General features: G+C 45.8%; 1 protein-coding gene across 1 annotated transcript in view; it reads left to right on the top strand.

Annotated features, from left to right (window-relative positions):
- The window catches only part of LOC138472415 (uncharacterized), a 238,338-nt gene that overhangs the window by 147,470 nt on the left and 69,570 nt on the right, over window positions 1-21,298 (top strand). The window contains exon 4 of the mRNA XM_069610561.1: window positions 17,527-17,630. Coding sequence (XP_069466662.1) covers window positions 17,527-17,630 — 104 coding nt within the window. The remainder of the gene's footprint in view (window positions 1-17,526; window positions 17,631-21,298) is intronic.

Below are 21,298 nucleotides of genomic sequence, written 5' to 3'. Positions count from 1 at the left end.
GGATGAATCTTGCTTTGCGTTATTCTGCATCCTCTGCAGCAGAACGCTCATCGTGTCTTCTGCATCTGATCCTGGGCCTAAGGAAAAAGGCTTACCATCCTGAATCCAGTCTTCAGCAACACCTATAAAGACAAGAAAGAACAGGTTAGCATTACGGTCTTCAGTGACAGCTCTTCACTTACCTGGTCCATCGGCTGTCACCAACGCCTCGCGCTGCATTCCGGCATCTGAAAGACAAAGGCTTACCTACTCTTCGTGCGCTCCGGAGGTCTTCACACTGCATTCCGGCATCTGAAAGACAAAAGCTTACCAACTCTTCGCACGCTCCGGAGGCCTTCGGCGCTGCATCCCGCATCTGAAAGACAAAACAAGGTGCGTTTAAAGACATTGGGGAACTTTAATACTCACGTGCCATTACTCCTTTCCACATCTAACCCAGTGGGTATTCCGGCACCCTGCAGCCGCTCCGAACTTGTACCTGCAAAATAAAAAGACAGTTAGAGCGCATCGTGAAGCAGGCAACAAGCGCTTACTTACGTGCTTCCAGGCGCTTCTATTCATCACACGGGCTCCATCTTCAACTCACTTCAGCCCGTCATCCGCCATCGCCGGAACCCTGCAAAACAAGAAACATCATTACTAAAGACTTTAAAGACATTAGAATTACTCGAAACTTACCGTTCGTGCAGTAAACGACGGACAGCAGTCCTCTGAAGTCAAGAGGCCTGCTCCCCTTATCCAGTGAAGAAACTGGTTACAGCACCCTGCCCCGAGGCAGATGGAGAGCACGGCGTTCACTTACCTAAGGTGAGAGCGTTAACCTTTGGGGTTCTACAGGAGAAGAGAAAGGGAAGAAGAGAGAGACATTCAATAACCCAGTTCCTTAATCCCATATTTTCTATCTGCAGACATCTTACCCTTCGAGTCAGACATACAGTGCACAGAGGTCCAGATCAAAGAGCCAGCCCTGTGTTACACATCACCTTTGAAGATACAGTATACGCCCAGTCAAGACCGGTGCCTCTACGGGAATCAGGTGAGCGTTACAAGGATGCTTGAAAATAGAGCCAGTAAAGATCATTTTGAAAGAAGGTGTTACCCTACCGCAAATTCCCCAATACAGAATTTCGGCTGAAGGTGAGAAAGGATTAAAGAGTATTGTTACAGATTTGGTGAAATTAGGGATAATTGAAGAAATTACAGACAGTACATGCAACAGCCCGATTCTTCCAGTTTATAAAAAAGGAGGCAATGAAGTATCATACTGTTTTATAATTGATTTGCGCGCATTAAACACGGTAGTATCATAGAAAGTATTTCTTGTATGCCTATTCCAAAGACACAAAAAGGAGTCAGAGCCATAATAGGCATGGCTTCATATTGCCGACAATGGATTGCTAATTTTGCGTTAATTGTGAAACCAATGGTGAATTTGACTAAAAAAGAAGCGGTTATGCCGTTACAGTGGGATGAGGAATGTCAGAAAGCATTTGATCAATTGAAAACTGCATTATGCTCGGCTCCAGTTTTGGGCACGCCGAATTATGAGAAGGTTTTTAGACTGTTTGTGTGTGAAAATGAAGGATGTGCATTGGCGGTTTTGACACAGGAACAAGGTGGAAGAAATAGGCCATGCGGCTATTTTTCTTCTGCGATGCACCATGTAGCGCGCACTACCACGATGTTTGCGATCTGTCGCGGCGGCTGCTGCGTCAGTGAAACAAACGGAAGGGATGGTATTGGGGCACACTTTCATTCTGACGGTGCCACATGCCATAAACATTCTATTAAATAGGACACAGACGCAACACCTCACCTCTGCTAGATTGACAAGATATGAGATTATCTTGTTTGCGCCCCATATCCAAATTATGAGGTGTAGCGCTTTGAATCCTGCAGAATTAATGCCACTACCCATAAAAGAAATTGGGGAGGATGAATCACCCCCCCATGATTGCTTAATGGTCACTGAGGAAGAAACCAAGGGGAGAGTTGATTTAAGTGATACCCCACAGAAAGAGCCAGATGGAGAGTTATTTTGTGACGGCTCATGTATTAAATTACCAGATGGCACGACAACTGCCGCATATGCTATCACTACCCTAGAGAGCGTTGTAGAAAGCAAAAGAATCCCCTACAATTCGGCACAAGCCACAGAGATAATAGGATTAACCAGAGCCTGCGAGATTTCTGAAAATTTGAATGTGAATATATATACTGATAGCCAGTATGCTTTTGGGGTGGTTCATAACTTTGGTCGACTCTGGGCTGAGAGAGGTTTCTTGACATCACATGGTGCCAGAATTCAACATGGCCCTTTGATTGTACGATTGCTGTCTGCACTCACGCTTCCAAAATGCCTGGCAATAGTGAACTGCGAGGCACATAAAAAGGTAACATGCAAAGTAGGAGAGGGAAACACGTTTGCAGACAGAATTGCGAAACAAACTGCCACTGATTTAAATACCAAAATGATGACGGTTCAGACTGAGGAAGTACCCTGTATGATAGAAAATGGAGTTGCCACTGTCAAAGAAATGCAGGCCAAAGCTACGGCCGATAAAATACAAGGGTGGGCAGAGGGCTCTGCTGAGTTAGATCTGGAAGGTTGTTGGGTGGACAAGGGAACTAGAAACTGGATGTTGCCAAATTCCTGTGTGACTGCAATGGTCACAATGGCCCACAGCCCTACCCACATCTGTGCGGAAAAGATAATACAGCACCTATCTACAGTGTGGCAGAATGTAAACATAAAAAAGAATGCAGAGAGGTTGGTGCAGAACTGTATCACGTGTTTGCAACATAATGTAGGAAAGGGAACAGTGTCTCCAATAGGCAGTTTTGGCCTGCCCTCTATGCCATTTGAGGTGATCCATTTTGATTTCATAGAGATGGAGAGATGCCAAAACTTAAAATACGTCTTAGTGGTGATCTGTGCATTCAGTAAGTGGGTGGAGGCATATCCTTTGAAGGACTGCACAGCAATGAGCACGGCAAAAGTAATGCTCAAGGAATACTTTTCCAGATTTGGCTTACCCCGTGTCTTATGGTCCGATAATGGCCCACATTTTGTGGGTGCAGCGGTGTTACAGATATGTGTGGGTCTTCAGATTGATAAGAGATTCCATAGTTCAAGGCATCCGAGTTCAGCCGGTCTTGTGGAGAGGCACAACGGGATTCTCAAATCAAAAATCAGTAAAATATGTGCAGGAAGCAAGTTGAGTTGGGTGGATGCATTACCAATAGCACTATTATGCATGCGTACGTCTGTACAGGCTAAAACTGGGCTCTCCCCGTACGAGATCGTAATGGGGAGGCAGGCAAATTTATGGTGCACACGACAGCCAAAACGACTTAGTGAGGTAGAACATCCTGTGCTTAGTACTTATTGTGGCCTTTTAATGCAGAAATTGCGTTTGATTCATCAGCAGGCGCAGGAGGCAGTACCAGTGAGATACACCGGTCCGGGGCACACGCTGGAGCCAGGAGACTGGGTGCTGCTAAAGAATTCTGAAAGAAAGTCATTGTTAGCACCCAGGTGGCGCGGGCCCTATCAAGTACTCTTGGCAACACAGACGGCGATACGGGTGGATGGATGGAAGTCGTGGATCCATGCCACCCATGCCAAAAAGATTCCAACTTCACTGAAAGACTTGCCTGACCCAGATGACCGGAAGGAGACAGCGGTCCCAGAAACGGAAGAAACTGTTGCCAGTAAGCAGCCACCAAATCTGCCAAAACGAGAAGTAAAACTCGAAACAAAGCCTGAGACGATTGCCAAAAAAGGGGGAAGGGCAAAGAGTGCCCCAACGTTTCCCAGCAGAATCAACATCACTGTTGGCTGACACAAAATCTGCCTTGCAAATACCAGCAGAAACAAACCGTGTACCCTTTTGGCGCCCACCAGCACTTGCCAGCACGCCAAAGAGCGAATCTGCATCACTGGCGCGGTGCAAACCAGCACCTGCAGTAGCGCCGCAGGCTGACTTTAAGCCTGAATCTGGAAGTGCACCGGCACTGTTCACGGATCACACGATACCAGGCGTGAGGCGATACAACTTGCGCCTCGAAAGGCAAAGTGATCCACAGTTCTTTGGTGTTTATGTCAACCTCTGGTTCTGCTTATGGACGGAGAAGGAACTAGAGGTGTAGAGGAGAGAAGCGTGAGAATTGTGCAAGTCAGACAATTCAAGACTCGCGGCTCCTCGGTGCGATCATAAAAAGTACATGTGTCAGGAACCAGAGCGGACAAGCTGGGCGCATATGGTACTAGGCAAAAGATAACTGATCAAGAGTTCTCTGAGCAGTATGAGAAAGGACAAGTGATCTTGCCTAAAAATAAATAAGCAAATCCAGGCTATAAAGGACTGGCAGAACTGAACTGTGACAATTCCGTTGAACTTATTGACATCAGAGCACGCGCGACGAAGAGAGATATCCACGACGAACTGTAATAAGGAAGAAGAAGGACGATGAGAAACATGTCGGGACCGGCTCCAGCCTCCTCCTGCACCACTGCTGAGAATGAGTCAATTATAACGAGTGTAAGCTTAGGAAAAACGCATGGTAAAACAAATTGTATGCTGGCACTGACAATAATTATGTGCTTTATGAGCGTGGTAGCACCAATAACGACAGCCCTAATATTATGGTATGTGGAATCGATACACCCATTAGAAATGTTTTTACCCATAGTTAATATATCCACTACTGAAAGCCTGGTTCATTTAATTTCTTACACTCTGCCCCCAATGGAAGAAAGACACAGGGAAGGGTTTGGGAACAACACATTGTTATTAATAATGAACATGACACATGCAATTCTGAAGAAAACAAATTGCTGGGTATGTGCCCATTTACCACAGCATGCTGGGAAAGGAATAGGGTGGTATGTACAGCCATTACCATTAAGTTCTGCATGTAGTGCATCTTTAGGTGCAATGTTCTATGGGAAATGGAATGAGAGTAGTACGGGTCAATTAGACAGAACCAACATGAATGAGTTTGAGGAAATAATAATGAAGCCTGTGGGTTGCTCCATATTCCATAAAGCACAAGTAATGGCTCCAGAGCCCACGAGGAAAAGTATGCGAAAGATAACACGACAAAATAGACGAGATAGATTGTCCCCACCAGAAAAAACATCTGTAATGACGTTTCGTGTAAGAACAGAAAGGGACAAAGATGCAATCCCCCCATCTTACACGTTGAATTATAGCCCAAGAACTGTCCCTTTTTGTCTAAAAAAGAAAAGCTCTTTTTCAGTCGGAACATATACTGGGTGCATGAATACAGTGGTATTGAAATGGGAAATATAACCAGTATATGTGGGAGATCCAGTTTATTTTATATGTGGAGAGAAGGCATATCCTTGGTTGCCCAGAAACTGGGGAGGTACATGTTACCTAGGTCTACTGTTCCCAGGAGTATTCCTCTTAGAAACAGCAGACATGGCCAGTCTATCCAGAACTAGAGTCAAAAGGACCGACAAGGGTGTTTTGATAGCAACTGATGTAGCAAAATCATTCATTCCATTCTTAGGGCAGATAGTGAACTCCTATAACATAAGGCAGCTGTCCAGAATACTAAAAAGTATCATAAACACAACGACAGATATACTATTTAACATGACGTTGGAAGAAAGAGGAATCAGGTTAATGACGCTGCAAAATAGATTGGCTCTCGATTTAATCCTGGTTGATCGTGGGGGAATTTGCAAAATAGTGGGATCAGCGTTTTGTGTATATGTCGATGACTATTCCCCTACGATCTTTGAAGCGATAAAGAAATTGCATGTCCTAAGCTCCGAACTCCCTACTGAAGAAGGAAGCTGGGGAATAGGGTCTTGGTTTTGGGGAATACTGCGTTCTTGGGGATGGAAGTTGATCTCGATATTAGTAGTGGTGTTTGGAATATTCCTAACGTGCTGTTGTTGCATACATTGCCTACCAATAGGTTGCGCTGAGGTAACTGAGGGATGTACAGAGGGATGTATGCATATGATGACAAAGAAAAAACAACCTCATGGTCGCGCTGACCAAGATAACAAATGAGATAAAAACAGTAAAAGAGTTGATGGCTATAGATATTGATGAAGACGATGATGTTTATGATAGCATGCAAAATTCAGACATAAGTACTTCAGACTCATCATCACTAGAGGAGGTTTCAATAAATAGATGAGACGTTTGGCATACGGCCAAAGGAGGGTTTGTCAGTCTAGAGAAATGGATACCTCTACTTTGTGACCGCAAACGTATTTTGGTGGCCGTGGGCCAACCGTCTCATGTACTATATGACAGAATATAGGTTTTCGAGTTTGCCAATGAACGGCCATTTTGATGTAACAAGAATCGCCATTTTGTTTTCTAACCATTGCTCATTGCTTTCTGTTCTTATTGCTTCGCAGTACATTTTCCGCTTACACTGCTCGACTGTAAAGCATTGTTGTCTGCACGTAAAAGGACAAGGCCGTAGGGCTGCGAGGATAACAAGAGTTTGTTGAAACACAACGTAGGCAGCGCCAGGAAGAATGCCCGGCTCCCTCCCAAATGTAGCCTTGAAGCAGAGCTGCAGGGCATTTAATCATTTTGCAGCTGCCAGCCAGTCTCGTTATATGGTAGTGTATCTTAGAATAAAGCAGCTAAAGGCTTGAATTATGCTCTTCTTACGGCCCCCCTTTGCTGAGCCTCGTTAGAGCGTGTCGGCTCCCAGGACACGAATAGCACCTCATAGATAGCAAGGTCTGGAATGCAACTCTCCCCCCCGTATGTAGCTCGCTTCCAAGAACCGAAGCGCTGTGTTCTGTTCAACAACTGAAAGATGCCTCAGCATTCACAAATTGCAAATTGTTACTATAATAGATGTTTGAAGGTGTCATAGTTGTCGAAAATGTCCATCATCACACCAAGTTCAAAGAAACCCAATAAAGGGGGGTGTTAAACATGTCATAGCTGATTGTTTGATATGCATTTTGTATATATGTAACTGATGTACGTAATTCGCTCTCTTGCGTCCCTCGAGGTCTAGAGATACACGTCGCGGGGCGTGAGACCGAGTTGGCCAACTGAGACTTTTGCTTTGCAATAAACCCTAGCTTTGGGAATACAACCTTGTGTCTGGCGTATCTATCGTGTGTGGTGACTCGCCTTGTTTACATAGACTTTAGGGACCTCTAGGGGCCCCTTTCAAACTGATAACTGCTTACCTCGCTCTGTGTCTCTTTTTACATGCACTAGCCCCAAGCATAAATGTGTCCCATAAAACTTTTCACAAGCTGTAAAGCATTGGTATCAAACTCAAGGGGCACCGAGGCCATGTGTATAATACACTGCAAAGCAATTAGAGCCATACCTGTACACAGTCAGTTTCCTTGTGCTCGTCATACAAGAATGCGACAGCAGAGCCATCTTGCACTGTTCTGTGTACTATGCTCCCACTCAGCACACTCTAGCCCTTTGTCCAGTAGGTTCCAGAGTGCATTGACACCATGTAACTGGCAACTGCTGCACTATATATAATACACTACATCATAACGTAGCGTACATTTTGGTCAAAATTACTTTTTTATCAGAAAAGCAAATATCCTGAGACTTTTTTCATAAAGCATTATAAACCATATATTGCAAACCCACAATGTGGTGTCAATCAACCTAAAACCAGGATCAATGCACATTTTAAAATAAAGTTGAAGGGTTATTGGCTATGGATTTCTTAGGATTATTAATGCTCTGCAGTGGGCTGTATGACCCGCCAGAGATTATTTGCAATGCTTCTTATATTGCGGATGGCATAAAAGATGTTTGAATGTTAGTAGTTCCTACTGAAAATTATCTATTGAATGCAGGGAAAGTTTCATGATGGCGAGCTGAAGATAAACTGTCTAGACCTATTCTCACAGTGTTGAGCGATTCTTTGCCTGCGTTCAAGAAGGAAAATGATGATTGAAGATGCAGTTATGGGAAAGTACGACTAATCAGGGGAGCAACCATGGGTGCCCTCCTTGGTTTGGGTCTATTTGACCTAAAACAATTGACTTAATCACATTTGATCAAATATATTTGACAGCCCTGCTTCCCCTCAACCTAATGTATACCCTTACCCACCCCCATAAGCACATATATATATTTAATTAAATGTTACCGAAGAAAGGTCAAAAAAATGTGATCCAATGTTTTTAGGTCAATTATGCTAATACCCTCTCTTTGCCCCTACTTCCTTCATCTCCAATGTACCTGTGGTTTGCAAAATTTCTCCAGCTCAGTCATATCGTGGAAGTTTTTAAGAAGTCACCATCACAAGGATTGCAGTTTTAGCAGATGATGTTGCATTTTTTAATTTAAAACATTGTGGGTTCTGTCTCAGAATTTTCTGCAGATGCGTGTTATTACAATAAGGTGACTAAAACAGATTTCCCTTTAATTACCACTGACAGAGCAAAGTTACCAGAGATACCCAGAGATGTAGATCGGGAATGCCCAGAGAGTTAATTAATCTTTAAAGATCTAGCTGGAGGGTCTTACTGGGAGTTATGGGCCCTGTTAGCTAGTTAAAGGCCTAAGCACAGCAAGGGCGTTTAATTAGTTTTAGAGGCCCCCAACTCCAGGCACTGTCATAAGCATGGGCTATAAAGCTGGAAATGGTTTCCGAAACCAGAGAACTATTTGGTAAAATATCCTTCAAGGATGTTCAGAATTAGGGCGATGCGTTTCAGATTCAATGGGCCTCATCACAAGGTTGGCGCTCCAGTAAGAACGGCAACGGTAAGGCAATACCGGCATCCATTACCGGGCCGGTGTATCATGACCCTAGATGCCATTGCTACCGGCATCGCCAAGGACCCGCTGTGGCCGTGCACCGCCGTACCAGCACGCGGGCACGCGGGCATTTGGGGAGGCCTTAATACCGGCATGCCGCAAAGAAGGGGAGACCACGAGTCACACGTACAAGTACATACCGGCATCGAGATGCCTGTAAGAAGGGCCACCATGATACCGGCAATACCGGCATCGCGGACCACCCGTAAACAGCAAACTGCTGTGTAACCAAGTGCCACAGGTGCACTCAATCAGCACAGGTGGAGGCAATGGAGTCAGGGTCAGCACAAAAGGAGCACACCCACACACCACACCGCCCTCCAAGGCAAAATGCTACCACTTGTACTTGCCACATTGGGCCTAGAGGACATGCCTGCACTGCTACTCCTTGAGCAGGCAGTACAACAGGAAACACAGAGGAGACGCCGGAGGAGAAGGAGGGTGAGACATGCCCAGCAAATACCACCAGTGCAGGCAGTCGCTCCCCGCAGACAGCCAACAATCCAACGTATAAGGTCCAATCCATTTGACTTAACCCCAGCACAGATACACACCCTGTACCGCCTGGACAGAGACACCATCACCAACATAGTGGAATTAGTACAGGACGACTTGGTCAGCCTGATCAACATACGCACAGCCATCCCCCCTTTGCTGAAGGTGGCATCTGTGCTCCACTTCCTGGCCACAGGCACTTATCAACACACAGTGGGCCAAATGCATGGCATGTCCCAATCATGCTTCTCTGTTGTGTTAAACCAAGTTCTGGATGCACTACTGAAGCACGCAAATGCCTACATATCCTTACCAAGGACACCACAGGAGGCAAATGCCACCAAAATAGCATTCCATGCACTGGCAGGCATGCCCAATGTAATTGGTGCCCTCGACTGTACCCATGTAGAGTTGCTACTCCCACATGCCGTGGAGGCGGTCTACCGCAATCGGAAGCTATACCATTCCATCAATGTGCAGATGGTGTGTGATGCCAGCCAGATAATAACACACTGCTGTGCCAGATACCCAGGATCCACGCATGATGCCATGGTGCTGTGGAACTCCTCACTACCCTGCTACATGGAAGGAGATGTTGTACGAAGTGGCTGGCTGTTGGGTGAGTCTGCCCTCTGGGCCATGGGGGCAGATGGATTGGGGGGGAGGTAGTTTCTTAAGTCATTCGCAGACACACAGCCCTCACATATGCATGCAAAATGCCCCTAGCCAAGACATACATTCCCTGGTGCTTTAAAATCCTAGGACCCTAGGTCGTGTATGTCACACAAGGCTCCCTCTATGGATTGGCATGCACTGTACAGGGCTGACAGTCATGTGGATGTGGCTGCCAATGACGAAATAGTGCATATGACCTTGAATGATGTACAGGCTGAGCACACCTGTCGACTGAGCCTCATCCTCACACATACCTCCTTCTGCTCCCATGTAGGTGATGCTGGATATCCCCTGAAGCCCTGGCTACTCACCCCTGTCAGGAACCCGCAGAATGGGCACGAGGAGGACTTCAATCGTGCACATACACGTACACGTGTGGTCATTGAGCAGACGTTTGGCCTTTTGAAGGCACGGTTTCACTGCATCAGCAGGTCGGGAGGGGCACTCATATACAGGCCTGAGAAGGTGGGCAAGATCATCACGGCATGTGTAATGCTACATAACATGTGCATCCGGCGGAACATACCCCTGCCACCTGACGTGGAGCTGCCACCACCTGGTGAAGTAGAAAGAGAGGAAGGAGTAGAAGTAGGACATAGGCCAGGACGTGAAACTCGTGAGGGTCGCGCAGTGCGCCAGATTGGTCATAGACCAATCATTCTGATGTACTTTGATGCAGAGGGTGCCATGTGTTGTGAACTATGGGCACTGGGTGTGTGGGCACATGTGCGCGAATCACCATGAAGCAATAAATTGACGTGCAATAAATCAGCAATGTCCACTCATGTGATGTTTGTTACACAACTGGTGTATTCGTGAGGAATTAAGTACAACATGATACAACAATCCATGCCCCCACCACCCCTCCACCCACCCCCAACCTACTCCCATTCCCTTAAACACCCCAGTACTACACACTACACCCACCACCACCCCTCCACCCACCCCCTAACACCCAAAGTCAACTATGGCACGACATGTGTCTGCATGTATGCCCAAAGGGATTATGCAGGGTGGCCCTGCTACTGTTGAGTCCCCTTGGAACTCCGCAGGGACATGCACACAGGGCTGTTCTGCCTCGAGCCCGATGGCGTGGATGATGCGGATGACCCGGATGGTTGTGATCCAAGGGGCCGGGATTGCCGTTGGTCCATGGGGTCAGCAATCCTGGTGAGGATCTGAGCCAAGGCATTGAAGCCATCACGCACTTGCTGTGCATTTGAGTTAATGGCCTGGATAACGGACGTGGTGCTGTCCTGGATAATACGGTGTGTTGTCTCCCCTTCAGCAAGGTACTGCTGCACATAGCCTTGCATCACCTCCTGCCGGGCCTCCATCCTGGAGAGACATCCCTCAAGGTCCCGTATGGCAGTGTGGGTTGTGGTTGGTGGGTGATGTGGTGGCACAGCATGGATCATGGGGCTGTGCATGGCCGGAGACCACTGTCCATGGCTGCCCTGGTTGGATGTGTCCCCCTGAGGTGTGTCCTGTGGGGTGGCCTGCGGGCTTGGTGTGTGCACTACAGGCTCTGAGTGGACAAGTCCTGCATCGCCCTCATTGTCCGGCCCAGCTACCTCATCAACACTATGATCAGCCGATGCAGCCATCTCCCCAATTGTGCTGGCAGCAGCAGAATGTGTGCCATCCTCCATGCCTGCTGTGTCCTCAGCCAGTGTGGATGGTGTGACCACGGATGCAGGTACAGGTGTCAGCTCTTCCTGTGTACTTGTCTGTGGTGCTTTTTTTTGCACCGGTTCTTGGCCCGCTTCCCGCATGGCCCATCCTTGGTCCACTTGAGGTTGATGGACCTGTGCCATCAGATTGCCTCCTAGGCATTTTGGCTGGTGTTGTGCATTGTGCACTCCCTTGCGCTTCATCACTGTCAGCATCCGTACCTGTTGGGGACAGAGAGTGGCAGGATATCAGTGATTGTTCCGCTTGCATTGTGCATGCATTAGTCATTGGACATGTGGCGCCATCTGATCAGTTGTATTTGTGCATTTGTAGGGGACTGTGAACATGCAATGTTGAAGAGTGGATTCTGATAGCGTAGTCGTGTCCACATGTACACATTGTTGGGTGCAGTTGCACATTGATGTGTTTTGGGAGGGTCGTCCTGGGTGGCACATGCCCATGATATGTGTATTGTGGGTGTATTTGTGTATGACCGCTACATGCATTGGGATGGGATGGTGGTAGACCCAGAATGCGTACATGGATATGTGTAGGTGTGCATGGTGGCCCATTTGTTGGCTGGTGTAGCAGCCACATTTGGGGGAGGGTGATTATGATTATTTTTACTGTTTCAGTAGGGACACTCACCTTCATTTGCCGATGTTGGCACGCCAAACTCTGCTTCACCGACTCCTTCGATGGACTCCACGTCTATGATGGAGCTGCAGGTCTCCTCCCATCTGGCCAATTTCAGTGGGGAGTGTGGTCCTCCTCCTGTTGCCAGCCCCTGGCTCCGATTAGCTTACAATATGTGCCAGACTCTCAGCCTGAGGTCGTTTTTTGCAATCACGCACTGTGCGTGCGGTGGTGCTTACTGCACTTACTTTCTGGGCAACTTCTTCCCAGATGGCCTTTTTCCTGAGCTGGGCTGGACGCCTGAGGTCGTTGCAGAACACCACTTCTGCATTTGCCACAAGGGTGTCGGCCAACATGTTCAGCTCATCGTCTGTAAAACGTGGTTTGCGCAGGCAGGCCGTGCCTCTCCGGGTGGTCTTCAACATGTTGTCAGTGGTGGCCTGGGAGTTGGGGTGTAGAGGGCGCTGTAGGTGGAGGATGGCAATGGATTGTGTTTTTACAGATGGCCGCCATGGCATTTCCCGTTCCTGCGCGATGATGTTACTTCCGGGTCCGGTATTGATGCACTCGTTATTTGCACTATGTTAATAACGGTAACGGTATTTAGGGGTTGCCGAGGGCGGAGCCATTCTGTGCGTATTGGTCGATGCAGCTGTTTGGGGGTTTGGGGATCGTTACCGGCATGCCGGTACAGCCATAACCGGCATGCAGGGATGCGCGCGCCCGCGCACTCTTGATCGTCCGCTATGTGCGGGTTGGTGCCAAGCCGGACATGTTATTACCGCCATGCCGGTTCGGCAAGATTTTTAGCGCCAACCTTGTGATGAGGCCCAATGTCTTGAATTGTAATGAAATATTAGTAATGAGAGGACTACATTTTCACGGTACTGACTGCTGGCTGTAGATTTTGTATCCATCCAGAGGTTAATGAAACATTGTCGCATTTGTTATTGGTGTGTCCAAATTTAATTCAATCAAGAATAGAATGCTTTTCAAGGTTTGTAACTGACACATCTAATGTTGACATAGACAAATTGTGGAACGACATAATACATGGTAATTCAATAGCCTTGAAATTCAAAGTACACACATTCTTAAACATCATATGTTCCCTAGAATTAATCCTTAGGATGTCAGAGTTGCATTGTTGTCTATTTTCTTGTGGCATGGCAAGATGCAAGTTTTGGAAACTAAAAATTTAAATGGCAACCGAATAGTAGGAAGTGTATTCTCGACATTAAAATAATGAATTAAGGGTTTGCTTAATGATGCAGTTATACTAATATGTTGAATAATTAGTTCGTGGTGAAAGGCATGTGAGTAATCACTTTAATGAAATGTTACCCCAAAATTTTGGTTTCTCAGAAATATGGCCTTGTCTTCTTAGAGACACGGTGTTGGTAGCCAAATTCAGATTTTTTTGATAATTTTGATTACTGTTTAGTTAATTCACCTCAAAATAAGTTTTTAATGGTTTTTAGTGCTTTCTCGTTTGGTTTGTTTCATTTTTATTAGGTTGTAAATATGTGAATTTTTGTAAATATGTGAATTTTTGTAACATTTTGTAAAATTGTAAAAGGTTTATACAAACCAAACAATAAAGATAATAATAATAATAATAAAGCTATTATGTGCCTGGGATGAAGGTGATACAAAATAAAAAAAATAAAAACAAGGAAAGGATATCTGCCTGGAGTGGTTGCTGGGAACCAACTAGTTTGCAGCAACCCCTTCCAATGTTGTGAGGAGGGAGAGGCGAGCGAGGCTTTGATTTCAGCTGGGCTGCATCTGCTGGGTGCGGCCCAGCAAGGCAGCGGAGTGGCAGTCGGGGGGAAGCCATTTGGGAAAGGCCAGCCATGTCTGCCAGACGCAGCAGGTTAAAGCTTATGTAAGGTAAGGAGGCCGGGGGGGGGGGCAGGGGATGAAGCGTGTCTGTGCCGTATTTGTCAGGTGTGGTACGGGGCGAATTGGGGAGCGTCCCTGGGAGCCAAGCTCTCAGCATGGCGCCCCCGGGATGGGAGAGAGCACCGCACTGAGAGCCCTGCTGCAAAAGAAGCAACATGGCTGACAAAATCTCCCCACACAGAGGTAAGTATAACGTCTCTTTTATTCGCATAGACCCCACAAGCAGCTGCCTCCTCCAGAGTCACTCTAACTTCTAACTGGCCTCTTGGAATGTTGATTCACAAACTGGCATCAACATTCCAATAGAGCCTGTGCACATTACGACAATGGCTCTTGGCAGGTCGATCCCTCTCATCACCATTACGCCAGTCTGAGAGCTGTGTCTCTGAGCTGGCGGCAGAGCACTTGGCATTGAGCTCCTCTCCGTGATGAGCCGGGCACCGCTCTGGGAGCTCTGCCCGCAGCACACATTGGCCAATTTCTGATCCCATTACGGGATTTCCGAGCAATACTCACTCATATGGCCTGGAAATTGGCCAATGGGGGAGTGTCACTTCACTCCGCCAGTATACAATAGAGGTTTAAGATGTCTGGCAATGTGAAAGCTCCGTATAAATTAAATTAGTTTAAAACAATTTAATCAGCGCCAGCATTTACCACTGCAGAAAAATGTTTCTACAATGACGATTTTCTTTCTTCAACTTAAAAGCACCTTCCTGATATGTGGAAACATTTCTATTTAAAAAAGAAAAATGTTTTAATCATGCAAGTAACTATTTGAACAAAAAATGGGCTATATTAACGTGGTGAAAAGTGGGCATCTCTGAGGTAATGCCTAAAAGGTCCAGAATTGATCTTTGTGTGCATTTAAGAAAATGTCAGCATGGTATGAATGAGTACTGTGCATTATTCATTCCCATTGTCACCTCGAATGTGGGAATGTCTAAAAGAAAATGATTGAAACAATACATGTTATGGTTACCATGAATGGAGGTGCTATTTCTAGAATATCTCAGAGGAAGTATTCCAGCAATATAACCCCTGCCGGTAGTCAACTCTGTATTTGGCGGATTTTCAGAAATACCACACGTTCCTTTTGATGTATTTCGTAATGAAAATCCAGCCAACTCGCAGTGCCCTCCCTCCTTTATGTAGACCTGGGTACAGGAGGATAGATGAGAAAGTTTGAGTAGCATCACCATAGTGGCCAAAGCAGTCATCCCCGACACGACTGTACATTAGGAGGGTGTTATTTAAGAATGGTGATTGACCCTTTAACATTGGAGGGATTGCTGTTGATCTGTAATCGACATAAGTATTTTAAGACATCGCTTTACATTGGTTAGGATGTTTGCGTAAACATTGGTGGAATGGAAAGGCCATTTTTAAAAAATATACTTGATTGATGCTAACACTGCTTTCTGTGAAAATCCATAATAGAATGATATTTTCTATTCTAAACATACTGTGCCTTTTTACAGAACGGGCAGAATGAATACCGCTAGTGGTACATTTCAATTACCACTTACAATAGCAGAATTCTCATTACAGAAGTTGAAAATATGTGTTGCCAGTAAAAACCATACTACCAGGTTACTGCTGGCTATAATACCGCTCGATGCAATTACTGTCAGTGGTAAAAAATCCAACCAGCAAAATTCGATCACTGTTTGTAAGCCCCATAATGAAAGAAACTATAGCCATACATTGGCTGTATTCAGTGCTTAAAATAAGGCCAGCTTCCAGCAGGTCTTAAAATAATGTAGCATCTATAAATAGCTGCTATAAAAAGACGATTGTGTCTTTTGTGAAAAATACACATGCACGTGAAGATGGGGAGTGGTTTGTGCCTTAGAGGACATGTGCATGACCCGGAAATTGAAATATGTGACTGGCTATATTTTTACCCTCGGAAAGTACCGCTGCCAGTGATTACCCCAAACGGTAATGCCATGCCTCCAGCTGTATCGTTCAATTGCAATATCGCTAGTGGCATTGGCAGCTAGAACGGTGACCTTGACGGAGAGGTAATTTAGTGCTGGTGATAGGTTTTATGTAATAATGTCCACTGATTTATGGGGAAAATCAGGGATTATCAGAGTTGGGCAAATTTCCAGGGAATCCAAAATGAACTAATTGGAAAAATCTTTAAGTATTTCATTTTCAAGGCCCAATGTAGGTCTTTTTAAAAATATCTGCAAACTGTTTTTTTTTTTTATAGTAAGCAAGTCTTTTTAGTGCAAGGAGATGGCGGTATTATGGAGAGACTTTCATCTCAGTCGTTCAATGTTTTACAGGAGGCAGTGTACACTAAAATTAACTTTTTCCTAGATGCCACGATGTGTCCGGTGTTGCACCTCAAGAATTTTAAAGGCTAGCCAGTTTGCGGTTTACTGCACAATGCCTCATTTGGCTAAATTACTTTGTAAGGACACCCTTGGTCCAGGAATCCGCTGCAGGGTGTCTGGATTGGCCATGTGTCCACTCTGTTCTATTCACTGCCTCTTTTGGGTACTGGATAAGCCAGATAAATCAAAAACCTCCTTATGCAAGCCAAGAACCAGCAAGTGCATCCCAGTGACTGTACTGAAGGGCTTCGGAGGCCCTAGAGCCAACGCATTAGTTTCCCAACACACACGGTTTGCACTCACCTACTGTTTGTGGGAATCAGATGTGCAGCAAGGTGGACATGCGTAGACCTTTATCTTCCATGGATACTTCATTTGAAGTTAGTGGACGCACTTCCTCAAATTTCAAATCCTGCTGAAAGTGTGCTGCTGCTCTCATGGGACCTGCCTGCTCTCTTGCGGGGGATAGCATGATTGTGTAGGACAAGAGTGTAGGGTGAGTGGGTAAGGGTGAGACCTGGGTCTCTCATTTAGCAGCTACACACATAGATGCTGTGGATCTGTCTGTGTGTATCTCGGTCAGGGCCCATCATAGAGACCACTGGTCATGGCCTAGATTCTGATGGGCTACCTGGGATATGTAAGGAGATCAACCGTAGGCTTGTTGTGATGAAAAACCTTATATACGAAGGCTGGAGACTCAAAGCATTCACACGCTGATGCACATGACAACTTTTAGAGATTGGACACACCTTCTTCAGAACCTTTATGCTAGAAAGTATTTTAATTGATAGAGACCATGATGTGAGATACAGCAGGTGAGGGGGAGACAAACAGGCACAGCTCTACAGCAGCAAAGTTCCAGTGATGAAGGTGAAGGGCATGCATTGAAATGTTGCAATGCTTGAGCAAATGGAAAAATAGCTCTTAGTGATTTGTTTTTGTAACGCCTGTTTGTATTTGTATCCTAAAAACAGAAAACTGAACTTCAAAGCATTTCAGCAGCTAGTTGCAGATTGGCACGGGGGTTCCAGAGATTACCTGGAGGAAATTAAGCAGGGCTTTTCCTTCATTGACCACGGTAAGCACCATTCAAATGTCTCATTTCTATTTAGTTTATCTTTACATAGCAAATAGATTGCTCATGTAGACACACTCTATCATTTCATGGAAGATAAGAGTATCCAGGTAGACCTGTGCTTGCCTGACCCTTGACGAGCCGTTGTACTGAATACACTCCTTATTATCTGATTATCTCCTCGTTTTTCCAAATAATTAGAGGCATACTAACAAGTTGCCTGGACTAACTGTCTTGTTCATGTTGGCATGCGACTGTAACTGGTTAACCCCACAACAATCGAATTAAGTGATTCAATGAAACACACTGAGAGGTTATCTCAGTTCACGATTGACTAATATGGTTGTGATTGCAAAATCCTGCATCTTTCCCTTTTGTAGTCGGACATAAGACTTTCCTCTGTAAGAGTGCAAATGGAACGGTTGTTTGTGTTCAGTCCCCTCCCATCTTCCTCAGACTAATAACTCTTTGGTAATTTACATAGTGCTCCATGCCAGATTCCTCTAGTTTGTAAGTGCTGAAAAAATGGATGTAAATTTAATTATCAACCTATGGGTAATCAATTCATCACCTTCTCTTCGTCAAGCGGTCCGCCTGGACGAAATCTCAGTCTTCGACTGATCTTGATACTCTTTCCTCTCTTCGTGCTGTCTACAATCAATCTCCTTTCTCATCTAAGAAACAATTTTATGTAAATCTTAATTCAACTGGCTCTCATCACCACTTTTGCTAACTTCACACGGTCAATCAACAGTTGTCTCCTCCTGACCCGTGTTGTTCTTCTCCTCTTTTAGCTTCCAACTTTGCTTCTTACTTTGAAACTATGATTAAATAATGTTGTTATTCCTTTCCCCCTTTTTCTGCATGTGCTTCCGCTGTCAATTATACACTTTCACCTCTTGTGACGAATCAACTTCTGGGGTACCAGTGGTCCAAGGTGAATAGCAGGTCCTAAACCATCAATCAGCCCCACATCGCAAGTGCTCCAGAAGGGATCCGAACAGATTGAAATAACAAGCACATTATAAACCTCCTTGTCCAATTTTGGTATTGGGGAAGGAATGGCAGGCTTATCTCTGAAATGTTGTGGACCGTTGGTTAGTTGTAACACAGCGATAATATAATTATTGCCCAATGATAAAAGGAGTGTCCAGTCAAGATTGTATTAAAATAATCTACTTTATTAATCACAACAGTCTAACAACACTAAGAAATGCAGAGTACAGACCGTTTCAATGAAGGAAAAGGGATGCACTCTGGATACTGACGGGAGGGTAGTTAGTATGGTTAATAACCACTACTGTTTGTTTAGGTTTCTTGGCTTTAGCACAAAGAGAAGAATGGCTCTTAAAATGTCTGTAGGGGCCTTCTGGGAAGCAACAGGGGGACAGAACCACATTGTACCTTGTGCTGTAGATGTTCTTGGTGCTCAGCAGCGTCCAGTCGTCTTCAGGACACTTTGCAGGCTTCTGTGACAGAGGTAGAGACAGGAGTCACTGTGGGTATCAGGCAGCACGACAGTTTGGCGAGGAAAGTTGGATGAACGGCTGCAGGCTGGCATGCACGACGGCTCCAGGTCAGAAATCGTTGTCTCAGTGCTGATCAGCGGTTCTGACGCACTGGTCGAGACATCTTGGATTTCTTTAAGCGACAGCGGCTTTGCAAAGGTCAGCGTTGCTGTCGGTTGCAGATAGAGGAGCTTGACTGGCTAGAAAATCCCCTTTAAGGCAGTTGGCAGTTGGCGGTTAGCGGTAGGTGCTTGGTGAGGTGCTTCTCCCAGCTTCTTCAGTGGGGTTGTGCCATCCTTTAAGGTGGACGGCCCAAAGCTGAGTAGTGTGCTGCAGACAGCTGCATTGTCTTTGGTTGTAGGGTTAGAGACCTTCTGGCACTTCCTATCCATGAAGCTTGCTGCAGAGCCTAGCAGGACACGCTGTGTGCTGGCTGGGTACCAGTTTTGGAGCGGCTGCGGGGTTCTCTGAATTCTCTTTCTCGCTCTGTTTCCTGGAAGAAGTTTAGGGTAAGGATCTTGTTTCCCTCTTTGGATATCCTGGCCTTCCTTCACTGCTGGAAGATGTAAGGCAGACTGTACCTTCAGCCACAGTCCAAGGTTGAGGTCTTCTTTGTTACTTCGAATGAAGTCTTAAGATGATCTGTCAAAAGAGGGGTTTGGTCCTCTTTTAAAGCCAAGTTGGCCACAATTATTGATGTATGCTAAGCCTACCCCAACAAACCAATCCTGCGGTCCCTACCAACAATCCCCTGTATGCTTGAGGTCATAACCAAAGTGCTTTGCAAGAGGAAAGGTAAAGGGGTCAAAACAGGAAAAAGATGTGCCCCACAACTAGAATGGCAGAATCCTTCTTTCAACAGAAAGAACTCTGGGCTCACTCCCTTGCAACAACAAGGCCCACCGATCTTCCTGTCTGTTGTTTTCAAAGAGTCTCTGTGGTTAATGGTCCTCACTGGGTGGTCCCTGTTAAAGTGGTAGGTCTCCTTTGAAGCTACGGCAAGACCAGACTCCCTGGCGTCTCCAAACCACATTCTCGTACCTTATGAATGGGGTCCCCCTAGTGGGGTAATCTACTGTAAACATCAGACCCATACATGACAGTTCACTGCTCTTGATAAAAGAGGTGGGAGCTGGGTTCAGGTTGGGACAGTTGCATATGAAAGGTTGTTGGGTTTCCTGCCTCTTTTGTTATCCTCTGCAGCAAGGCCTTGTGTGGAACTGTTGGAAATACGCCCTGTTGGTATGCTAATCGCAGACATCAGCTGCAGGCCCTAAGAAAAGAGCAGGGCAGATCCATGGAGCCTTAGTTAGTTAATCAGGCTGACGATGGCAGGGAGAAGGTTGGTCCCACCCCCTCTCTGGAGATGAAATTGTGCACCTGTGTGCTGTCCCATTCCAACTAAATATGTCAGGGGTGGATTGCGCCTGTAGACAGTGTTCAGCCCACAGTACATGGATCTATGCTTTTGTCAAGGTGTGAGCATAGGAAAATGTGTGTGATTTTTAGACCCATCCATTTTCCTGAGGTTGGTATACCATCGTTCCATTTAATTAAACATTTCAAAAAGCCCAAGCGAGCGCATACCCACCATGCAGATGGTCAAATTACTCACATGCCCCCCAGTCTTAACATGTGAACCACCACCCTACTGAGGGTCTGGTTCATCATTTAGGTAAACATATCTATCAACTTAGGCCATCTGCATTGCCATGCTGGGAGCCTGACTTGTGCTGGATGTCCATATCTAATCCCTGTAGGGATATGGCCCAAGACAAAAGCTTAGAATTCTCCGCTTGCATGGCCATTAACCATCTAAGAGGCCGGTGGTCTATTTGATGGTGAAGTGCGACCCAAAGATGTAGGGTGCCAGCTTCTTCACCGCCCACATGACTGCAAAAGCCTCTTTTTAAACAATTGCCCAGCTCTTTTCCCTCATTGTTTATCACCTGCTAATGTAGGCGATAGGTTGCTCTACCCTATGAGAGTTCAACTGCGCTAACACTGCTCCAATCCCAGAAAGAATCATAGGTGTCTGTCTGGATAATGAACTCCAGACCATAGTCTGGCACTTTCAGAACTGGGGCCCTGCACAGTTCATACTTCAAATCCTGAAAGGGGGATTGACAGGCGGGGGTCCAAGTTACCTTCTCTGCTTCTCTT

This window comes from Ambystoma mexicanum, chromosome 8 (genome assembly GCF_040938575.1).
Source record: "Ambystoma mexicanum isolate Mex_15411 chromosome 8, UKY_AmexF1_1, whole genome shotgun sequence".
Classification (NCBI taxonomy): Eukaryota; Metazoa; Chordata; class Amphibia; order Caudata; family Ambystomatidae; genus Ambystoma; species Ambystoma mexicanum.
Note: the sequence above shows the minus strand (reverse complement) of the source record. Positions and strands in the feature narration are given on the sequence as shown.